Below are 22,566 nucleotides of genomic sequence, written 5' to 3' on the forward strand. Positions count from 1 at the left end.
TTGAATTGTATTTCAATTTATTTATAACTAAAATAATTATCAAGAAAAATATTTTTATTTGAAATACAACCCACAAATTGCATGTTCGACATAAACACAACTTATTGAAATTTGAATGGTTTGTATAACGAATTAGGCCAAACCGATCCAACCTGAGATTTTTTTAAGTTAAAAATAAAAAAAAAATCATCAAAAAATTGCATTACTTAAATAATGTATTGAAATTAGATTATTTTTTTTAATACTACTGGACTTTTTAAAACTAAGCAAAAATCTTAGTTGAATATTACAACATTTTATATAATAATTTCTATTAAAGAAATTCTCTACAAACATGAATAGTAAGAAATTTTCTTTCTCAACCAAAATCATTCATATATCGTCATTTTTTTTTTGACAAGGAAATCGCTTTCATTGAAACGGAAGGCCAAAAAGAGTCAAAGAAACAGATTTCGCTACCGGGAAACTGTCTAACCAGGTCCTGGAGCCATACATTTTCCCTAATAACACAACATTGTGTGCATCCGAATTATAATCTCTAGGAATGTAAATAACAGAACTGAAAGAAAAACAACGCAAAAACTCCCTACAATCTCCCGCTATTGGCTCTAAAGAAGCATTACAAGAGAGTAAATTAACACAATCAACCACGACCATTGCGTCAGATTGGAATACAACCTTTTCCAGATTCAGATCAACAGCCATCTTAATGCACCAGCAGAGCGCGAGCAATTCGGCCATACTCGTATAAACCTCAATGTTTTCCTTCTTGCTAGCAGCCATTAGCGCATCTTTGGCATGACTTTTGTAAACACATCCAAACACAACATCCCCATCCCCCGAGAAGCCCGCGTCAACCTGAACAAAATAAACATCCAGGGGGAATGATTCTTTGTGACTCACTAGAGGTGGATGCTTCCTCTTGCCACTGCCAGGACTAATCCTGTTGAATTCCTCCACACTCTCAAACGCACCAGCAGCAACAGCAATGGGACAACATGATTTACCTTGAAAATCAATCAGATTCCTAGCAGCCCAAATTTTGTAAAGACAAGCACAGATTAATTGTAAACATCCAGCATCGCTACATTCCAAGACCAATTGGGTCCAATCATTCACACTCATGCTAGAGGGAATACGGTAACTTATAGAAGAAGCAAACAGAACCTGCTTTACGAAGTCACACTCAATGAAGATGTGTTGCACAGACTCGGTGCCCATTGAACAAAAGGGGCAGTGAGGGTCGAGTGACATACCTTTCTTCAACAGGTTTCCTCTTGTGGGTAGGATATCCTTGGCAACACGCCAAAGGAAGTTCCGTTGTCAGTCAGCAATGGGAGCCTTCCAAATCAGGTTCTAGAGTTTATGATTTGCTGGAGTGGAGGGCCAGGCTGGAGAGAATCTTTGTGTGTGCGTGTGGCGTGGTATGCAGTTTTAACTGAAAAATCTCCACTCTTCTCAAAGTGCCACATCATATTCTCCTCATTGGGTGTCATTGACAACGAAATGCTCACTATCTTCTTCGCCTCCTCTGCAGGGAAGATGTTTTGGATTGCTTCCTTCTTCCAACTTCCAAGATTCTTGTCTATGAGATCACTAACACAGGCATTCTCCGCAACATTATTCACAACAGCCAGAATTTTGAAACCTGTGTTATTAGGAATCCACCTGTCCTTCAGAATGTTTACCTTCTCCCCGTTTCCTATCCTCCAACATGCGCCTCGTTGAACTACATCTCTAGCTCCATAATACTCTGCCACGCATAACTTGGATTGTAGCCTATCTCACAAATGTCAATGGATCTCCTAGGGAAATATCTTCCTTTTAGGACCTTACCCACCAGCGAGTTCTCCTGCGTCAGTAACCTCCAATAATGTTTTCCAAGGAGGCACGAGTTGAAATCACTGATCCCTCTAAACCCCAAACCTCCCTCACCTTTTGCCTTTGCCAGTTTGTCCCAACTTAACCAGTGCATCTTTCTTTCTCCTTGCTTTGCGCCCACCAAAATCTAGCAATCAAAGACTCAATCTCATGGAAAACTGACTCCGGGATCTTGTAGCAGCTCATGACATACGTATGGATTGCTTGGGCGACAGCCTTTATGAGGACTTCTTTTCCGGCAGAAGACAGGAATTTTTCCTTCCAACCTTTAATCTTTTTCCACACCCTCTCCACCACCATCGCAAATACTTCCTTCTTTGACCGTCCAAACATGATCGGCAACCCAAGATATTTAGAGTGATTTGACACAATGCTAATCCCTAGACAGTTACGGACAGTATCCCTAATCTCCTCCCCCATATTCCTGCTGAATGAAACTTCTGACTTTTCAAAGTTCACCACTTGACCTGAAGCATTTTCATAGGTTTTGAGGATATCTTTGATCCGGTTCGCTTCCTCCATGTTAGCTCTAGCAAACAACCATATTATAGTTCTCTTCATATTATTTAAGGAGTAATTAAGACCAAACTAAAAAAAATATCACAACTTCATTGCTTACGACATCATTTTCAAGAAGACTTTATGAATTCTTCCACTTTCGTCATCTTGAATTGACATGGATTCTCCATCTACCCATTAGATTTTATGAATAAACATTTATTGCAATTTGTTCCAACAATTGTCCGGGTTAAAGTATGGATAACTTTTATTGATGCTGTATTATTGCTGCTTTGCACTGTACTCATATTAATTCGCTTTGGGCAGACGTGATTGGTACTACTTAGGTAGGTACGTACATTAACCAAATTAGAAAGTTCAAGAATGGAAAAAGGTTCAGCTTAACTATGCGACAAACAGCACTTTTTTTGGAGACTAGATTATGAATCTTTGAGCAAAATCTTGTATAAGATATGCAACTTGTCTTGTCGTCATCCAAAACGTAGTGACTATAAAATAAGAAAAGAACATTGCACTTTGGATTATTGCATATTTAAATCCTCTAGTTGCAATTTATGATAAGATGTTTTGTTTTTCTATATGATCCAAACCGGATTACTTTTATGCGGACGTTTGAATTAGTTGTACTTAAAATTAATTCAATAATTAATCTATACCGTGTAACAGATTAAAAACTATAATTATAATTTTAAGATAAAAATAAAACAAATATACGAGCATCACAATTTTAATTTATGAGATATTATTAAAAATTGTAGGAGTATTTGGACGGATCCAATGAAAAAAAAAATATATGCACTGATAATAAATTCTAAAACACATATGTAGAAATTAATTAGTGATTAATTTTCTACTTAAATTAAATTTAAGGTTGTCATGATGATAACTCTGGCCACAATCCTAACCTTAATGTTAACATATTATCTTCATAGTAATTTAATGTTAACATGTCATCTTCATAATAATTTTGAACTAACTCTAATTACCAATTTCGGTTATAAAAAAATACTACACACATTCTTATTCCAATTCACTAATAAATTAAAAATAAAAAATAAAACTCTTCATTCTTTTTATTTTAATTCAAAAAATTAAAAATATTTAATAAAATTCATTAATCACTTAAATTATAACTAATATATTACAATTATGATAATATAAAAACTAAAAAATAAAAAATAAATATACTAATAATTACTACTTAGCAAAAATTTAAAATAAAAGAAATCAAATAAGGATAAAATTATTTTAAACTTTATTCATATTTTTATATAAATTGTTAATTATTTAGTTTTTCAAATTAATAAATACAAATTAGAAATCACAAGTATAAAAATTATTTTAATAATTAATTATGATAAAAATTATTTTTTGTTTAGTTTATAAAAATTATAAGAAGATTTTGTCTAAATTTTATTTAGTGACTAAATCATATATTTAATTTAAATTATGAAATATAATTTAAAAATTTTCATTTATATATATATATATATATATATATATATATATATATATATATATATATATATATATATATATATATATATATATATATATATATATATATATATATATATATACTCCGGCGAGAGGAAAGAAATGAGAACTCATACACTTATTACTAAGCATTAAACTGAGATATAGAGTCTTTCACTTCAAGTGAGCAGGTCCTCTAAAACCACCATTAAACCATCGTAGAGGGTTTTTCGTAGACAAACCCTAACCACCACAATTTGTTATAAACTTACTAAAACCTCTAACTACCTCTGCATTTGCATGAATAACATGCATATCTGTATTTTTGACCTGTACAGTAGCACCATCGTGAAGTCCCGATTAAACTAACATGTGCCACAGCTCTTTCCATCTTTCTCCCCAAAGATAGCCGACAAAACTCTACGCTCCAATACAAACACCATAGCCAAGGGTTCGCGTGTGGAGGCATATCTAGCTCCTCTTGGAAGAAATATGCAAGTCATGTGTTTGCTACAAAAGTGATATTTCCTAGTTTCGCGAGGGGAAACAAGGGGTAATGTCACCTCTTTTTTTGAAGAGGCGCCATTAGAATAAACATTCACGATTACGACCCCTTGGTCATCACTGTACAATGGCAACTAGGACATCGAGTGAGTTTTAATGGATCCTATGAGCCCCCTAATGTCCTATTCTGAGATTCTTTTCCAAAAGCTACAACTCAATCCTAATGATGTCAAATTTTTCTATGGCTCATTAATAGGATTGTCAAGAAAACAAGTACAAATAAATGGCCATATGACCTTGGAGACGAAGTGTGGCGACTAAGGGTGGCAAAACGGGCTCGGCCCGCGGGGAAAGACTGTTTTGCCCACATTTTTTGAGGGGCGGGGCAAGGTTTTAGGCCTACTTCCTTTAATGTGTCTGCTCCGCCCCGCACCATTTTTTGTGGGCATGAGCTTTTTCATACAATTTTACTATTTTTAGGCCTAAAAGGTTCAATGTCCGCGGGTATTCCCCGCACTCATTGTTTTTGCGGGGCGGGGCAAAATTTTAGACCCGCACTCTCAAATATGTCTGCCCCGCCCTGTTTTTTCGGGAGCTTATGCGGGGCGGGCCTAAACGAGGCTGGCATCCCCGTTTGCCACCCATAGTGGCGAGGGCGCGGATGCTAATGCGACTTATGTAAGCTACCTTATTATGGACGCTCTATCACCCTATAACATCATCCAAGGTCGTCCCGCCAGTAATGCTCTAGGGGCGGATATTTCCACCTTGAACCTAGTCCTGAAATACCTGTCGGTTTGAGAGCAAGTCAACACCAACATTACGAAAGTGCAACAGATTACAAGCCGCCTCGCCGCCCTATCTTTCTTCCTCTCATGTGCGGGCGACAAAGCTTTACTTTTTTTTGTCACCCTTAAGAAGAAAGAGAGATTCGAATGGACCGTCGAATGCGAAGAAGCTTTCTCAAAGTCAAATGCTTTCCTTGCGTCACCTTCCATCCTCACTCGTCCGAGGGAGGAGTCGCCACTACTCCTCTATCTCTCGGTCAAAGATCACGCGATGAGCTTAATCCTTATCCAGGAGATAGATAAGGCAGAAAGACTCGTGTATTTTGTAAGCAGGATATTCAGAGGCACGAAAACACGTTATTAGAAGATTGAGAAGTTAGCACTAGTTGTCATCCTCGCGACGAGAAAACTGAGACCTTACTTTCAAGGTCATAAGATATATTTGTTAAAACCATTTATCATGTTCGACAAGTTTTGAAGAAATCAAATTTATTAAAAAAGATGCTATATATTTTAGACAGTAGAACTCTCAAAATACGACATTCAATATGTTTCAAAGGAAATCATCAAATCACAATAAATATCACAACTTCATATCTTAAGACGTCATTCTCATTCTCATTCAGACTTTATGTTAATTTTAAGGGTCATGCTAACGAGTGCCCCGGGGGCACTGGTTAAGCATTCCTAATAAAGAAAAAATTATATATTCAATGCATTGAATACTCACAATATTCTATGGAAAAGTTAATTATTTATGGTTTCAATGCATTGAATACATATATTTTGGTTAAAAAAACTTATCTTTCTACTTTATTAAATGATGCTCAACTTACCTTTTAAATCTTTTAACCAGTGCCTCTGGGGCACTCGTTAGCATTACCCTAATTTTAATTATATGATATCTAAGAATTAAAAAGCTGTTAACTAACATAAATAATCATTTTTGAAATTTGTTCCAACAGTTGTCCTTGGTTAAAGTATGGATAACTTTTATTGAAACTGTATTATTGCTGCTTTGCACTGTACTCATATTAATTCGCTTTGGGCAGACGTGATTGGTACTACTGAGGTACGTACATTAACCAAAATTAGAAAGTTCAAGAATGGAAAAGTTTTCAGCTTAACTATACGACAGGCAAAACTTTTTTTTGAGACTAGATTGTGAATCTTAGAACAGAATACTGTACTATTAAGATATGCAAGTTGTCTTGTCGTCATCGAAAAGGTAGTGACAATAAGATAAGAATAGAACATTGTACTTTTGATTATTGTGTATTTAAATTTTGTAGTTCCAATACCACCTCACATGATAAGCTCTTTTCTATATGATCCAAATTGGATTACTTAGTTGGATCTAACTTAGAGATTCCTATAAGTTGAAAGCAAGTTGTGGGACGTTTGAATTAGTTATGGGAGGAGTGTACCTTAAACACTATCTTCAAATTAACAAATGAAACAAAGGGAGAGATATTTTGATAAGATAACGTGTTTCATTTATTCAAGATATTTACCAGTAGTTAAACACATTCGAATGATAAATAATGAATGTTAGACATTTACCAGTAGTTAGTACAGTATTATTTGAGCTTCATTGATTACATATAAACATCATCAACATAATCAGTCTTCGACCAGCTTATGATTGAACGAAGATTATTTCACCAAGCACATCAAATATTATTTTATTTTAGATTTGTTCAACAAAATGAACTTAAATCAAGTTACATATATAGTTAAAAATGTAATTCATATAGAATAACCATTCATATCTACTATCAATATAAAGAACTTTTACATTATCAATCTATCACAAATATCAAACAATTAAAATATTCATTAAATTATGCTAATAATATACGTTATACACTATTTTCAACATAAATTGTAGTAATTGGTTAAAAAGAATAAGTCGATGGTACTTCTCTAAGTACTTTTTATTAGCTCTGATTTATTGACAAGTTAAAACTTTATATACTAACAATATATTAAAATTAAACTCATTTACGTGCTATAGTTTGATTGAAAATCTCACTGTTCTTATACTCAGCAAAGGAATAAACAGAAGATTCGCAACAAAATTCTGCCATATTAACATACATCGTTCATATGTACTTGAGGGTTGGTGTTTAGACCCTTGACCTTTTTTACATTCTTTCTTGGCACCCCTTGGTTTTCCCCTATTATACAGTTCCTTAGGGCTAGTCTAAAAGAAAGAAGATATTGATGTACCTTTTAAACGGTCTTACATACAGGCAAACTAATAAAAGAATGCACCCGTAATTGCATGGGATAATATTAATTCAATGTGATAGGGCCCTGCAAATTTTGAAACAGACAAAAATTAAAACATGTTAATAATTTTACATCATTTGAATAGACAACAAAAAGCTATTAAGATAATAGCAAAGACCTCTGTTAATAGGGTCAGGATGTAAAAGCAAAAAGTCTATCTGTAATATTCGTGCGGCATATGGGACACTCAGAACAAGCTAGTGAACATGATTTACACACTGCAAGAGCAGACAAGAGACTGTCAGTATTCTTGCATAAAAATTAAAATTGCCAAGAATCTGAGAAGGGTCTCAGACATATATTGAAAATACTTACAACAAAAATGTCGGCATGGAAGAAGAATAGCAGCAGTAGGAGATTCAAAACATACTTTACAAATATGGGAATTTGCATCACCATTTCCAAGGTGCTTGAGTTCTTTTTCCTTCATCTCTTGCATACGAGCCTGAAATCACAAATTTGCAACTCAAAAACTGTCTCTCAGCACACCTTTCTGGCACAAGTTATAAATTTTGCAGTAAATATCAAACCTAGTCATCAGACCTAAACTTTCAAGTTCAAAAATAGAAGAGTAGTTACTGCAGAAATTGAAAGTGGCACCATTTATGCACTGGTGATCCAATTGCTAGAATATTTTAAAATACCTTCAAAATTCAGATATGTTTTTTGTTTCTATCCCTCGGGATGACCCAAATTATTAGTATAACTATGACCATTGGGTGGGTTAGTATTTTTTATCAAATGAATTTCCTGCTGGTCAGTCTATATATAAAGAAACTCGGTTCAAAATTTTCTAGGACAGACATTAAAATTACTTTAGTACGGTGTTACCTTGAGACGCACAACCAGGGGCTCTTCCTTTGGAATTTCACCATGTGGTTTAGATACATCCAAAAGTTGCTCCTTAGAGACAAAATTACATTCATTGTCATTAGTTTTTCGATCGTTAAAATTTTGAGCCCCATCAATTTTTTTATCAATGTTTGATTCAGGGACAGTTCCGCCGTCTTTTTTTAACTTAGCAACAAGGACCCACATATTAGCTAAATCGTTCTCCAAGGCTTCCTCTCTTTTCTTGGCTTCTTCAGTTTTTTTCCTGAACTCCTCTTCCACAAATTCCTTCTCAGACAATGCAGCCTCTAGAGCAGCCTCTCTCTGTTTCCTGGCCTGCAGTTCTAGCCTCAAATCATCAGCATCAAGACTCCATGACTCAAAGTCATCTAGTCCAGCTCCTGAAATGTCATTAACACGACTAGAAATCCTCCCCTTCCTCCCAGATCTTGCATCACTGTACTTGCGGTTAACACCATTAACCGTTTGAATGGCAGCACGGGAGTTGGCCAGGTCTCGTACAGTCATCAATTCTTTTTCCAATTTTGCATTCTGCAATGAAAGTTTTGTCACTTCCCCAGCCAAATTCTTCAGCTCTACAGCAGCAGCAGAGGCCAATTCTTTGGCATAAGAAGCTTCTTCAGATAGTTTCTGATTCTGCACACGCAACCCACTATTCTCTTCTGACAAGTGAACTTGCTCTAACTTAAGTTTCTCATTTTCAATTTCCTGATAAGACGGAAGGAAAATGTCAGTTTAGTGCAATCAAATACAACATGGTACCATCATTCAGCAGTCGTAGCAAAGATTATAAATTAAAATCATAACAAGTGATTTTATAAGTAAAGTAATAAATGCAGGGGAAGGATTTAGAAGTGCAAGGGAAAAAACAGCATAGCAAGGAAAGCACACAAAAAACAATGGAATGAAATAAAAAACAAATAATACATCAACTGTGCTACTTTGAAAGCAACAGTATCTCTGTTACCTGGGATTGTATCTTCTTTTTTAACTCAGTAGTGTGTTCTCCAGATGCATATTGTTCAGAAGATAATGATGTACCGTTAGAACTTGCTGCCAGTTGCTGCTCAAGTTGTTTCAACTTTTCTTGCAACTCTTTGTTTTCAGAAGACTGTAGACAAAAGAAAAATCAAAGCAAGGCTGTCACATACAAAATTTCATAATTATACATGCACAGAATCAAATACAACTTTTAGGAAGAAAAAATCTATAAAAGGATTGCATGTGGATTTCAGTAAACTTGTTAGTCTGAAAGAAAAAAAGATAAGTCAACAGGCAAAAACACAGGGTGCAATTTGCAAGTGAAGACACATACCTTATCATTTAGCTGCTCCTGAAGGACACGGTTGTCTGCAGATTTGATCTACAGATGTTTTCAAGAGACATATTAAGAATAGTAAAAATAAAATGATCAGTGTCAACCTAATTGTATGCTGAATGTGTACAATTCAATGACCAAATATAAGTGCGTACAAAAATCAGAATTTTGAAACTAAACTGATTACTACCCAAGAAATACGGACATTCCTAAAATACTCACCTCCAACTCAAAGGCTTTTTCATTGCACTGGGTCATTAGTCTTGAGACTGTCTGTTATAACAAACCCACAAGGAAAAACAATTGCATGAATGGGCATTATTCAAGTATTTACATAAATATGTAGGCTTGAAATCTCTAATATTGACTAAATACCTGCTGCATTTCAACTAGTGATGAATTAGCCATAGATGATTCACCAGTCTCTGTTAATCTTTGCTCTAACAACCTCATTTGCTTCCTTTTTTCTTGGATTTCACGTTCTAAGTTTTCAATCTGTAATTAATTAACAAAGCATTTTTCTAAGAAGCCATGAGACATCAAAACCTCATTAACATGTTCGCAATACTGCTGGCATCAAAAAACTCAATGACACTGTAGGAATGTACATGGGTGGGAATCAGACCAAATAGTATATAAATAGGTTAGAGACAGAGTTGTTGATTGAAAATTTATTATTACATCATGCCAACACATTTAAGTGAAAAAGATGTCTGAGGACAAAGCAGAATACCTGACTTTTGGATCCATCAGGGTCATTTACAGATTGCTCTATCAAGCGCTTCAGAGTGCTGGTATTGAAAGCAATATCTCCAGCTAGCATCTTGACTTGCTCAACAAGAAGATCCATCTGATCAGACATTGACACCCCACCCTACAATTCAACAAAACAGTACATGTAACAATTATAAAAGAATATGTGGTGATCGACCACTTAAAGTAAGAAGCATAATGCAATAGAATTGTGCCAGACAGTATCCAAGAATTCTTCGTACAGCAGAACTATAATACTCAAGTGAAGGTATGGTAAAAACAAAAGGAATAATATCAGCTCATCCACTCAAGCACTTTTCACCATGGTTATTCTAAGGTGTACCATATAGTATCAGATAGCAGTCCTGAGAGAAGTTATATGAAATTAAGATTGCAAAGTAACAATATCGTTAATGAGAGGAAATGAACTTACTGCTGCCAGATTTGTTTTGCTGATCAGTTCACCAGCTTGTGTTGATTCAGTAATAGCACTACTAGTTGGGGAGAATTCATCATTCCATCTACTTGATGATCTTTTATGTCTACCATCATGAAACAGATGTGATGACACTGCAGAAGTATCTTTTTTACTATCACTTTCAATCAACATACCATCCCGAAAGGCATCAAGTTTCTGGAAAAATAAAAAAAATTGGTGTGAATATAAACATTTTATATAATTTGTAACACTTTCTTATTGAAGGACACACAAAGAAAGTTCATCTGGATAAATATTTCACTCTTATGTAATAATGTATTCAAGAAAACTGAGAGTTTAGCACTAGAGCAGTCAAAATCCAACTCAATCTAAGTTTAAGATGTTAAAAGAATGTGATAGAAACTAGTATCAATAGGAAGTATTAGTGAATAAAAACTGAATATTATTGGTTAATCTCTGGAGAAAAGTACAGTCAGAGATGGGTCACACACTTAAACAGAAAGTAATGTTACACAATTTAAACAGAGACACAAATCCACCAAGATTTCGAGAGCTTGGGCTCTCCCCTTCCCAAATGTTTGAGAGTTGGGAAATACCATTCTAATTGCTAGGATAAAAACTGCCCCTGCTCAGTGTCTTTCCTTTTTATAGTTACACACAACCCAGAACTAATTAACAACTAACATTTGCCTATCCAAAGAAGTCTTTTAGGATGTAAGCATTTCCTTCCCTGAATGGATTATATCACTGTACTTAATCAGTGACAGAAGAACAAAAACATTAGATAGTAGTAGTCCCTAGTAAAACTCGATTGGAGTCCAGCACTTGACAATGTGATATTTCTTGGCTATGAAAATTTTTAAAATAAGAAAAACTTAATATGCTAAACTAGTTTTACTGCAAATCGTAGTAAGAAGCTGATAGCGCTAGAACTTCCACACAGAAAAGGTTCTGTGGGGGCGGGGGTGGGGTTGGCCAACCTAATATTGTAACTCTCCCAAGCCATGGCGAGATACAGGGAAAAGGCCGTACCCAAAGCAAATTTATCATAACCAACTTTAACTTGACAACTCGAACTTTTAACTACCTAATTACAAGGAGGCGGCTTTAACAATTGCGCAAAGTCACTCCAAAGTACTAGCAGCCAGTTCAGATAGAGAGAAAAGAAAGAAAAAAAAAGTATAGCACAATCTACACTAGTTAATTGAAGCAGTGGCTCACATCTTCCTCGCCAAAAGAGTGACTTCGCTGGTGGTTAGGAGCTTCAGTCAGATATCCAGGAATTGCATTCTTTGAAGAAACCAAAATGAGTTTGGTTAGCCTCTGAATCCTACTCATAAGAGCAGCCTTGGCATCCTCCTCTTCTTCTAATCTTGACTGCATTTTCACTTGACCTTCTTCCAACTACACATGTAACATCACAATACATAAGAAAATATGGTTAGACAATCACAAAAGCCTGTTTATTAATCACAGCATGAAATGAACATCAGACAAAGCTAAAAACCTTCTGCTTTAAGGTCATAATCTCCTCGTGACTGACACCAACTAGCATTCCCTTTTTTAGTTGATCAAGTTCTAGTTTGAGAACAGAAATTTCTCTCTGGTATTTCTTAATTAGAGACTTTTCGTCAATGATCTGCAACAAATAACTCCACCATGAATCAGGAATCTCAAGTGTATACATGCAATTGTATAGATAGTTAATAGTTTGAGCCGACCTTATTACGTGACGCATATATTTCTACTCGTTTCGCCCTGCTGGCAAACTTCAAAGTATTATGAGTTTCCTCCATATTGCTGGAGGCAGGAGTTATAGTGCATATAAGCTGAAATTTTCATGTTACAACAAATGTTAATAAGAAACTCATGTGCAGACAAACAGTCTAACACATTCTGTACCAATAAATCCATACATGAGAAACTAGAATAGCTATAGTAAAATCGTAAGTAGCATATTAAAATAGAATGGCAACCTAGAATAATTAAATTAAAAGTGACAGGAAAAGTTACTGTTCAACAATCATATGATTGAAAATGCTATAGAATTCCAAACTCACTGAAACATGGCCGTGCCCACTAAGAGAAGATTGCAAGAGGCGGGTTAGCTTTGAATCTCGATACGGAACATGAGATGCTTTCCCCTCGCTCAATTTGCCTATAACCTTCATCGAAATCATAAAATCAAGACATTAACTCATGCCCTCCCTGAGAAGGAAAACGAAAAATAAAAGAGCACCCAATCCCTGAGCCCCCAATACAAAAGACTGTTTCTTGAAAGGTAGTTCGGTGTGGCAGATAAATGTTTCATCAAAATTTAACAGATTTAGCAAGGAAATACAATTATTTTGGCTTGCTTGCTTACACACAAAAAATAACTTTGAAATGCATCATTTTGAGGCCATTATAAATATCTTTTAAAAAGATATTGCAAACTTTGAAACTGGTGCGTCATGTACAAAGAGAATGTCATAGTACAACTTTCCCCTAGCTAAAGTTACATAAATTAAAAATGGTGGATTCAGGTACTAAAAAAGGATATGACAAAACTTCTCCGTCCCAAAAATATACATTGTATGACACCTACTGTTCCAAGTGTCAAAAGACTTTTGTTGATGTAAGATCCTTCTTTTCTTCTTAATCCAGTTGTTTCAGTTTTGGAACTTTCAGATCCAGCCAAATCAATCAAATTCTGAAAGAAGAAATAAGCGAAAAATGAAAATACCGATCCAATATATATATATATATATATATATATATATATATATATATATATATATATATATATATATATATATATATATATATATATATATAATTTCAATTAAGGCATAAATAATTTTTACATACAAGCTGAGAGAATATCACTCCATCATAATCATCACCGTGGGCACTACTTTCAACCATCTGTAAATGTCATAGTTAGGATAGAGTTTAGATTTATATTTTAAAATAAATTTTAAATATATTATGAACATTGATGAGGCTTCATTCATAACAGAAAGACAAAATACATTAATTGTGAAATAATTTAACACTCTGGTCATTTAATCATGAATCAGCTCCAACATACATGTATAAAAGGAAAGTGCAGCAATCTGCTTAGACATTTGACAACTTACAGCATTGGAATGTAATTTATTTCATTTTACACAAGTAATTAAAATATAAATGTTTTATAACAATTTTAATACTGTCATATCGAGCAAGTTTACCAGCGTGAATATTGTGTGACTCCGGCTGCTAAAGAGATTAAAGTTATTCGATCCAACATGACGATGCTCTGCCATAAAAAGAAACAAGCTTATTAAAAATATCTTATGAGACAATTATTATCCGCGGATAATATATTTTATATTATTGAAAAAAAATTTGGAGGAAATGTGTAAATCATTATCAATGTAACTACCTTCTCCAGCAGCAATAAAAGAAAGGGCATGTCCAGGAGATAGAACAACCTCTTCCTTTATACCCTCAACATAAGTTCCCTACAAGCCAACGCCATAATTGAATAACCCCAATTAAACATACTAAACAATAAGTGCTTGCAATTTCTAAATCAACATTGATTCTCTAAATACTCTTCAAATCACAAATGCCATAATTGAATTTTATTTAATGAAATTCTAACCCATTGTTTTAACATGAAACTGAATATTTTTATGAAAGAAAAGGATTGTGATAAATTAAAACTTCAATCTTCTGACAATGAAGACCCTCAATGATCATGCAAAAGCACGTAAACTTTATATTCCAAGAGGGAATATCAGTGGTCGTGTATTCAAGAACAAATTAAAACAGAGTAAGAGACTCGTGATTATAGGTAGATACAAAAATAGATGGAAAGACAACAGTACTAAGATTTCAAACAAGATAAGTGTAAAGCGAGAAACCTGTGAATCTTCTCTGACCCGTAAATTTTGACCAGTTGGGTCAAGCAAATCATTTATCACCTGAAACCAAGCATAAACAGCCGCCATATATCATTTAAAACAAATATCTTGGAAACAACATGTGTACACACACAAACACAATATGCATGCAACAATAACAATCTATGTCACACAATCATTGAAGAGAAGGAATAGACATGATTTGGCAAATAAAGTTCAATCATTACCTCATTGTATATTTCTAGATATGACACTCGAAGTAAGAATTCTCTTCCTGGAGTCTGCAGCAAAAGTACAATTAGATATAGATGGGACGGAATACTTCTAATCAATAGTGATGTTGCAAGTTTGAATTCACTTTCATATCATAGTACTAAGTTTGAATTTGAATCTATATGTTTTGAATCTTTATGTTTTGAATTATTAAGCATTGCTCTTTGTTTGACATTAGATTTTATAAATATTTTATGAGTGATGTGAAATTAGTTTAGTATTTCATGACATATGTTTTATAATTTTTTATATAATTATTAGTATACAAAAATTTATCCCGCTATCCGGGATGCCGCTATTCCCACTATTCCCATTCCCGGGGGTCGGCCGCTCCGCTCCGCTATCCGGGATTAACAACTCTGCTTCTAACCATACCAAATTGAAACAGAAATAAATAATTACCAATCCGGACATAGAGCTCAAGCATTCTTGTAATAAATAAGTAATAACTAAATGGAGCACAAAATTGACCAACACTGTTGCACCGAGATATTTGTGACAAAAGGGTAAAGACTAAAGAGACATTTGTACTTCATTGAACATGATATAATGAACAACGACGACGCATGGAATTTAAAAAATCAATAATTACTGAGTTTACAAGCAAACTTACATCTTGAATCATGCTGAAAACATCCTTTATGGCTAATGGTATTATACCGGGAGAATTATGATCACCCTGCAAATATTATTTTTGAAAACAAAGTTAAAAACACAATTGTGCAGTAAAGTATACCAATATGATTATTACAGATCACACGCAGAAAAGGAAACTCCTGTGAACCGCAAACTATATGAGAGCTAACATTGGTGAACTAAGTGAACCAAGCATTCACATGTGTTGACCATGTCAGACTTAATTGCATACACACACAGAGCAGAGCTAGTTACACAATAATATTTCTAATCAATAGTGAAGTTGCAATTGGAGACAGTAGATTTCTTATTATTATTTGCAATTGCAGATGAACGCATTATAGCATGGTAACAAGATATCTTTAATACTAAGTTAGTTTATATATTATAACAGCATACTTCCTATGATTCAACTACGGGGATGGAAAACAACAGCACAGGAGCAGGGGCATTTTTTTATTTTTAATAGGTAGTATATAACAAGAATGGGTCAGCAAAACTACTGGACAGGAATATGAAGTTTCAACTATAAAGCAAGCATACTGTTGCAACTAATGCTCCTATAATAAATCAAATGGTTAGTTCAATCATCAAATCATTTTCCCTAGCTGACTGCCATTATTCAAGATACAAGACTTTCTCCACTTTTATTTGCAACATGCATTCTTCTTCTGTACATAGTCTTTCTAAAATTCCTTTTAACCATCACTGGTATTTATCAGTTTCTACCAAAAATGATTTGAATAATATAAGATGCCTCAGGTGTAATTGATTTCTAATTACTAATCCCCGGATAAAAGAAAAAAAACCTGTAACAACTTTACGTAAATCAAAACCCTTTAAACATTGCCAAAAAACTAATCTTCCCGAGAAGTGGTCTTTAGATACAAAAACATCAATCAACAGCCAGAATACGAGAAGTAGCCATCGTGTAGCATAAGTACAAAAGGCCAGCACTTACAAGAAGAAGCTGTCTTGTAAAATAAGCACTGTTGTGCTCAAAAACCAAAACCAGCACAAAATTACTAACACAGTCCTTTTTTACAAACATCAACATTACCAGAGAAAACTCTAATCTAAATAACAAGCTATAAAATTGCAACATGATGATTGATGAAAAGTGACACACGATTCTCTGGCTTTGAGCACAAAACATCAGATGAAAGCATAAAATCAAAAAGAAAAGCAGTTAGATAAAGAATGACACTTACATGCATAGTATGAGTCTTACCACTACTGGTCACACCATAGGCAAACACAGTTCCTGAAATATTGAAGTTAAAGTTACTTTACATTAACCAGAAAAGCTTTATAATAGGAAAAAGGTATCTTCAAAATTCAGCTGACTCATTAGTCACTCTAACACTAAACAGTATACATAACTAACTAGTCGCCCTAACAATCCTAATAAAGATATCAGACGAAACTCAAAAAGCTTTGACCAATCCATGAAAATGACTTGGTAGTATCAAATCAGACTCTCCTCACACATCACATTCTAAATTAGCCTCGACTCCAGAGATTAGCATTTCATACCATTGACACCTTCCATGGCAGCCTTCACCACAGGTTTGGCAGCTACTTCATACACCTCATCTGATACGGTATGTGGTCCAAAAACTCTATCTGTGGAGAATCAAATCAGAATCATAAATTAACATCCACAATTTCAAGTTTCTACACTAAACCATAATAATGACTTTCCTAATGAAAACTATTAGCCTAAACAAGAAATAAACTCCAACAAAATCAATCAGAACAAGAACACAAAATACCAAATGCATAAGCAGTAGCTGGATTATATTCATTTCTAACAATCTTATCTCCATCCGCATACCAAGCGATCTCATCTCCTTTATTATACTCTCTTTCACTGCAACCAAATCAAACAGTTACATACAATCTCACCTCAAACAATGGATCTGAAAGCAAAACACAGATCTAAGCATTACCTCAACGGACGAAACCGAATCGTGACGGAAATGCTATCCGCTGACCTAGACGCATCGACAGGGTCAACAATCAACTCCTCCGCCCCAAACGCAACCGGAGAACGATCTCTATAACCGCGCGAGCCGTAATTCGTTGACTCACTCCGACCTCGACTCGGAGTGGTGGATCGACCTCCAGGGTTAAAAAACGACGACGTAGTGGAAGACGAAGAACGAGGTATTATCCTTCCGTTAGTAAGAGAAGAAGACGAAGAAGTGGAAGAGTAAGGAGTTGAAGGTTTCCGATGAGAAAACGGCGAGCTACTCCGTGCTCGGGAGGAAGACGCCATTCAGTTAACTCACTCGCTCACCGAGTTGGTGACTCAGTAAATTCAAAAAAAATATATATCTAAGTAGCGTGCGTGGTAGAAGAAGAAAATGTGTCAGAACTCTCACATGGAGTAAAATTTGGTTCTCATAGCTTTTTTAATTTTTTTTTCTTCTTTGTTCGCTGTATGTGCTTTTCGATATTAATATTCTCACAGAGAGTGATTGTTACGTATTTTTGAAGGAAGATGAATCGTTGCAGTGAAGAAGAAGATCAGTGGAAGAAATGGGGTTAGCGAGAGAGAAAGAAGAAGATGGTTTGATTTCAAACTTTATTTCTATTTTTAAAAAATTAATTAATTGGAGGAGTATTTTAATAAATTAAAAAGAAAATTTATTGTTAGATTTGTTTTTACCGAGTGATGAGGTGGCGAAGGAAAGGGTAGTTTGAATTAAATTATAGGGTTTGGAAGTAGCAGAATAAAATAATGGAGAAGCGGCGATAGTCAATTCGAAAATGGAGTAATGTGAAAATGAGCGGGAATAACTGCATTAGAAAAAAACTGTGGACGCTTATTATGACTACGAAGTGTATTTTTCTCTCCAAAAATTGATCATGCTATTTCATAAAACTTTTATCTAAAATAAATAAATGAATACTATAGAAACTAAGTGTATTTTTATTTTAATGAAATTTTTATTATATTATATATCATGAATTATATTATATTTTTAAATGTTAATAAACATAAAATTTTATGGATGGGATACTCAGGAAGAAGTACTCTAGTCTCTAATCAAAAGTTTTGACATGAAAGTGACAAATTTTGAAGAAAAACAAGAGCATTTTTTTTGTTTCCAACTATGGAGGAACTTGTGTTCTGATTTATAATAAAGGATTTCTTATAGCTATTATGTTCCTTGGAAATCAATTCAATCAGTTCTGTTTTTGAGGAGAATGAACTTAATGTCTAGACAAGTGTCCAGAACGTCTGTTCTAACATCAATATATCCATGATACTCAAGATGAAGCTGGAGCTGGAGGTAAAATCCAACTAATGTCAAAACATTAAATGAAGGGAGTGTGAAGACCTTGGATTCTTTGTGGAGCAGAATGTCCTACCTATCTCAATGAACCACTGCATTGTTTGGTTATTTCTTAGCCTAAATGAGGGATGTGTTCCTGACTTTATATCTACCAAGGATGTTATTGGTTTGACTGGAAGATGGACTTCTAATAAGGATTTCTGTTTTGAAGATTTCTTTCTTGACAAGATAATTGTTCATTCAAAGATCTATGCATCTATAATGTAAAAGGTTGTCAACCATGAAGAAAACAGGAGATGACTAATCCTTTTCTTATGGACTAAGAGAAGGAAGGTCTGTCTACCATCTATGTTTTACGGGATGAGGTAATTCTATCAACTTTCATACTTGGTATCTTAATCAAGTCTGTAAGGATAATTCATCTCAGTTAAAGAAAGTTTCTAAGGTGGAGAGATTATTGGAAACCTGGAAGGAAGTGAGTTTTCAAGCTTTTATTAGCAAGAGAAACTTAGGTGACAAGAGGTTGTTCTCGTCAAGGGAAAGTTGAGTAAAGGATGTTGTCTAAATGTATCAACATTGTGCTAAAAATCATGCTACTCTAGCTATAGGCATATACTTGCACTGAAGAAATTTCTTATGTGGTAAGTTGAGTTCAACAGGTTCTTTTGTTAGTATTTTCTTTGACTTCTCTAAGGTCAAAATCAACATTGATTAACCAAGCAGTGGTTAAAACTATGGGAAGTATAAATTGCCTAATTTCTCAAACATATCTTAGTTTTTCAACCAAGGTAATTGGTATTTTGACTCTAATTGCTCTGGACACTTGACTACAGTAAAAGTGTTTAACTGGTGGTTATTTAGTCTCATTCTATCAGTTATTATTTGTGTTGGTGATATAAAAAGGGGGAATTAAGGGCATTAGATGACTGAAGATTACTGAATGGAGTATCTAAGTCTTAGTAATTATCTTCTTACAGAAGGACTAATGACTATTGTGGTAAACATGAGTCTGTTGTGCAAGCAAAGTCTAAAGGTGTATGTCATCAAGTAAGAATGGTTTATCTCTAATGAGATATATGAAGTTCCTATGAGGATTTAAAAACATTTTCTATTTGTGGCCACCACAAGTATTTAATTGCTTATTATCTTACTTGGTGTTTAAGGAAGATGAAGTCAAGATGTCACACTAGAAGGTGCAACATCAGACAGTTACAAAAGCTATATAATTTATTCTAATGGATCTAACCAAGTTTAATGCAAGGTAAATATCTTAGTGGATAGAAACATGTATATTCTTTTTCTTGTGAGATTTATGACAAAGGAAAATATATTATCTGAGAAGTCTTCAAAGATTCTTATCTTATCCTAAAAGGAGAACAAGGTATGCTTCTCAAAAAAGTACTACTAGTGATGTTTAGCCAGATGTTGAAGCATCGTCTCAACAAGTGGTTACTCCAAAAATTATGAAAAAGCTAGCAGGCACTAAGTAAGAATGCTCTCAAGTAAACAAGATTTTGTATAAAAGATAGTTCATTATTTGGAGTTTATTTAAGTCTAAAATCATCGGTAGTTTCATATATGAAATGACTAATGATGGTATATCTTGGAGTAAAAGCTTTTGGATAAATCTGATAAATATGGAATGAAAGGAGGATGTTCTGGTTGAAAAATAATCATGTCTATAGGGTTAGAATTTATTTTATCTTGATCAATATCTAAAAGATTGACACAATGCTGAATAAGGATATATTCTCTATTGGGATGATTACTATGTGTTCAATGAAAAACTGAATGTCATGACATTGTTTTGTGACAAGCTACTTAAATCAAGGTACTCAAGGATTTAAGTCTATATACAAAAACAAGTCTTTGATTCAAAGTCACCAAGGTGTTAGAAGTCTTGCTACAGGCAAATATTGACACTTCTAAGATTGTTATGTCTGAGAAGCTGCATGAAGTATTTTCATCATAACTTGAGGTGCAAGTTACATTGAGAACATGAGGGGTAAATTTGGAATTGCACTATTAAAAAATTATGGTAGTAACCATTTGGTCGGTTTGCCAACTATATGCCTTCATCTTATGATATATGCAATCTCAAAAAGCATTTTCAATGGCATAGGAATGTCATTTCAAATATTGTAACATCTTCCAGCAATTAAAGCTTGGGAAGAGAGAAAAAGATGATAAGGAACGTGCATCTCTCTGAAAACGAATGATGCATTGTTACTAAGAATAATTTTATCTTCTTCCAAAAAAACATTTTTATTTGACTAGAATATCATTACAAACAAGGTTTTTGTTACACTATAGGTAACTCTTCTTGTATTTAAAGGTTTTACATCCTCACAAACTGTGTTTCAACAATGAGCAAATCTTCCCTAGATTATGGTGCTAAGAAGGTTCACCTATTGAGGTCCAACGAGGATAAGGGAAGTGATCCAAAGAATGTTGGTTTCAACATGGCAACAGATGTTAAAACATCTACTGGAGCATCTAGGATAGGGAAAACATTTTTGACATAGATGAAACCCCTTGAGAAGAATCATGTTCATCTATATTATTCAGACTCAGATGTTAGTGAAGACTAGGTTAAGTTCATTGACTCAACAAGGAGACTTGGATAGTTGTTATATGCTATTTGTTTTAAAATATATATACAAAAAAAAAGGAAAAAGAGAAAAAAATATAAAAACGGAGTTTGTTTTTTTCTTAGTGTCTTTTATTTCCCTCGTTAGTTTTTGTTTCTTTGGGTCTAGTTTGTTTTTTTGTTTCCATGTTTTTCCTTTTTGTCAATCCAGTTTGGGTGAGTCTTTTACTTGAACCGATTAGATCAAGCAATTAGTTATTGAATCAGTTTCTTTTTGTTATTTGTTTTGGGTTTGTTGTGTCGTTTCTACTCATTTTCGTCAATTTTTGGCTAAAAAAGGGAGAAAAATGTCATTGAGTCTAGTCTCTAAATTGAGGAACTCTACAATTTAGGGGGAGTTTGTATTTGTTTGTATTGTTTATGTTCTTGCTTCTGCTGTTTCCACTTCTGTTTTGGTTGTGTCTACACATTGTCCTATTGGATGATCTAACATCTTGTTTGTCTCTTGTTGTCTGAGTTATGAGTATAGTTGTATCTTGTGCTCTGAGTTATGTGATCCTTCACATAGAGAGTTCAAGATGGCATATTGGAACTGTGTCTAAGGGGGAGTATTTCCTATCTTCTTCCTCATGTACATTATGTTGAAGGGAGTATCTCTTATCTTCTTCCTCATGTATAGAGTTAACATGTTTATCATGTAGCTTGTGTTTGTGTAACTGCGTTTGAATTGTCATATATTTGAACAATTTGGTCTTTGGTTGTTTTAGCCAAAATATTCCAAAGGGGAGATTGTTAGCTCCCTAATTTTGGGCTGGCAGAATTTTGCTAAAACATGGTGCTTGAAAGATGTTAAGTAAGATGTCATAACATATTGATCTCTTGATACAATTGAGTATGAGCTTATATTAAAAACCATATGTCTTGACTGATGTCGTGACATTCTGAACCAGAAGATCATCACATGTTGTTTGGAATCTTTAGAGGTTTTATTTGTTTTAAATTGATTTTGTGATATTTTCTTTGGATATATCTCAATGATTTATG

The 22,566-nt window shown here is 34.2% G+C and overlaps 2 protein-coding genes across 2 annotated transcripts; both read right to left on the reverse strand.

Moving 5' to 3' along the window:
* Positions 1-1,349: 1,349 nt before the first annotated feature.
* Positions 1,350-2,403, reverse strand: LOC131657636 (uncharacterized). Its single transcript, XM_058927009.1, has 2 exons — positions 1,968-2,403; positions 1,350-1,753 (listed from the first exon to the last, which is right to left on the reverse strand). Exons 1-2 carry the CDS (start codon positions 2,401-2,403, stop codon positions 1,350-1,352), a joined length of 840 nt encoding a protein of 279 aa, XP_058782992.1.
* Positions 2,404-7,154: 4,751 nt separating this feature from the next.
* On the reverse strand, positions 7,155-18,220 carry LOC131660429 (kinesin-like protein KIN-7D, mitochondrial). Its single transcript, XM_058929671.1, has 25 exons — positions 17,580-18,220; positions 17,403-17,500; positions 17,164-17,253; positions 16,839-16,891; positions 15,605-15,670; positions 14,946-14,999; positions 14,719-14,778; positions 14,235-14,313; positions 14,041-14,108; positions 13,676-13,732; positions 13,413-13,517; positions 12,886-12,990; positions 12,547-12,654; positions 12,333-12,464; positions 12,047-12,229; positions 10,820-11,020; positions 10,367-10,507; positions 10,009-10,128; positions 9,856-9,906; positions 9,631-9,678; positions 9,283-9,426; positions 8,295-9,023; positions 7,779-7,908; positions 7,582-7,681; positions 7,155-7,487 (listed from the first exon to the last, which is right to left on the reverse strand). Exons 1-24 carry the CDS (start codon positions 17,906-17,908, stop codon positions 7,596-7,598), a joined length of 3,237 nt encoding a protein of 1,078 aa, XP_058785654.1. The 5' UTR covers positions 17,909-18,220; the 3' UTR covers positions 7,155-7,487; positions 7,582-7,595.
* Positions 18,221-22,566: the final 4,346 nt, after the last annotated feature.

The sequence above is a fragment of the Vicia villosa genome, linkage group LG3 (assembly GCF_029867415.1).
Source record: "Vicia villosa cultivar HV-30 ecotype Madison, WI linkage group LG3, Vvil1.0, whole genome shotgun sequence".
NCBI lineage: Eukaryota > Viridiplantae > Streptophyta > Magnoliopsida > Fabales > Fabaceae > Vicia > Vicia villosa.

Bases quoted from the DNA above. Each gene is read 5' to 3' on its own strand.
- LOC131657636 (XM_058927009.1), bottom strand. From the start codon at position 2,403: ATGGAGGAAGCGAACCGGATCAAAGATATCCTCAAAACCTATGAAAAT. The intron at 1,754-1,967 runs GTTAAGTTGGGA...TATGCGTGGCAG, and splicing joins GGAGAAAGAAAGATGCACTG to AGTATTATGGAGCTAGAGAT.
- LOC131660429 (XM_058929671.1), bottom strand. From the start codon at position 17,908: ATGGCGTCTTCCTCCCGAGCACGGAGTAGCTCGCCGTTTTCTCATCGG. The intron at 12,465-12,546 runs GTCGGCTCAAAC...TATTTGTTGCAG, and splicing joins TATATGCGTCACGTAATAAG to ATCATTGACGAAAAGTCTCT. The intron at 9,679-9,855 runs GTGAGTATTTTA...AAACATCTGTAG, and splicing joins AAAAAGCCTTTGAGTTGGAG to ATCAAATCTGCAGACAACCG.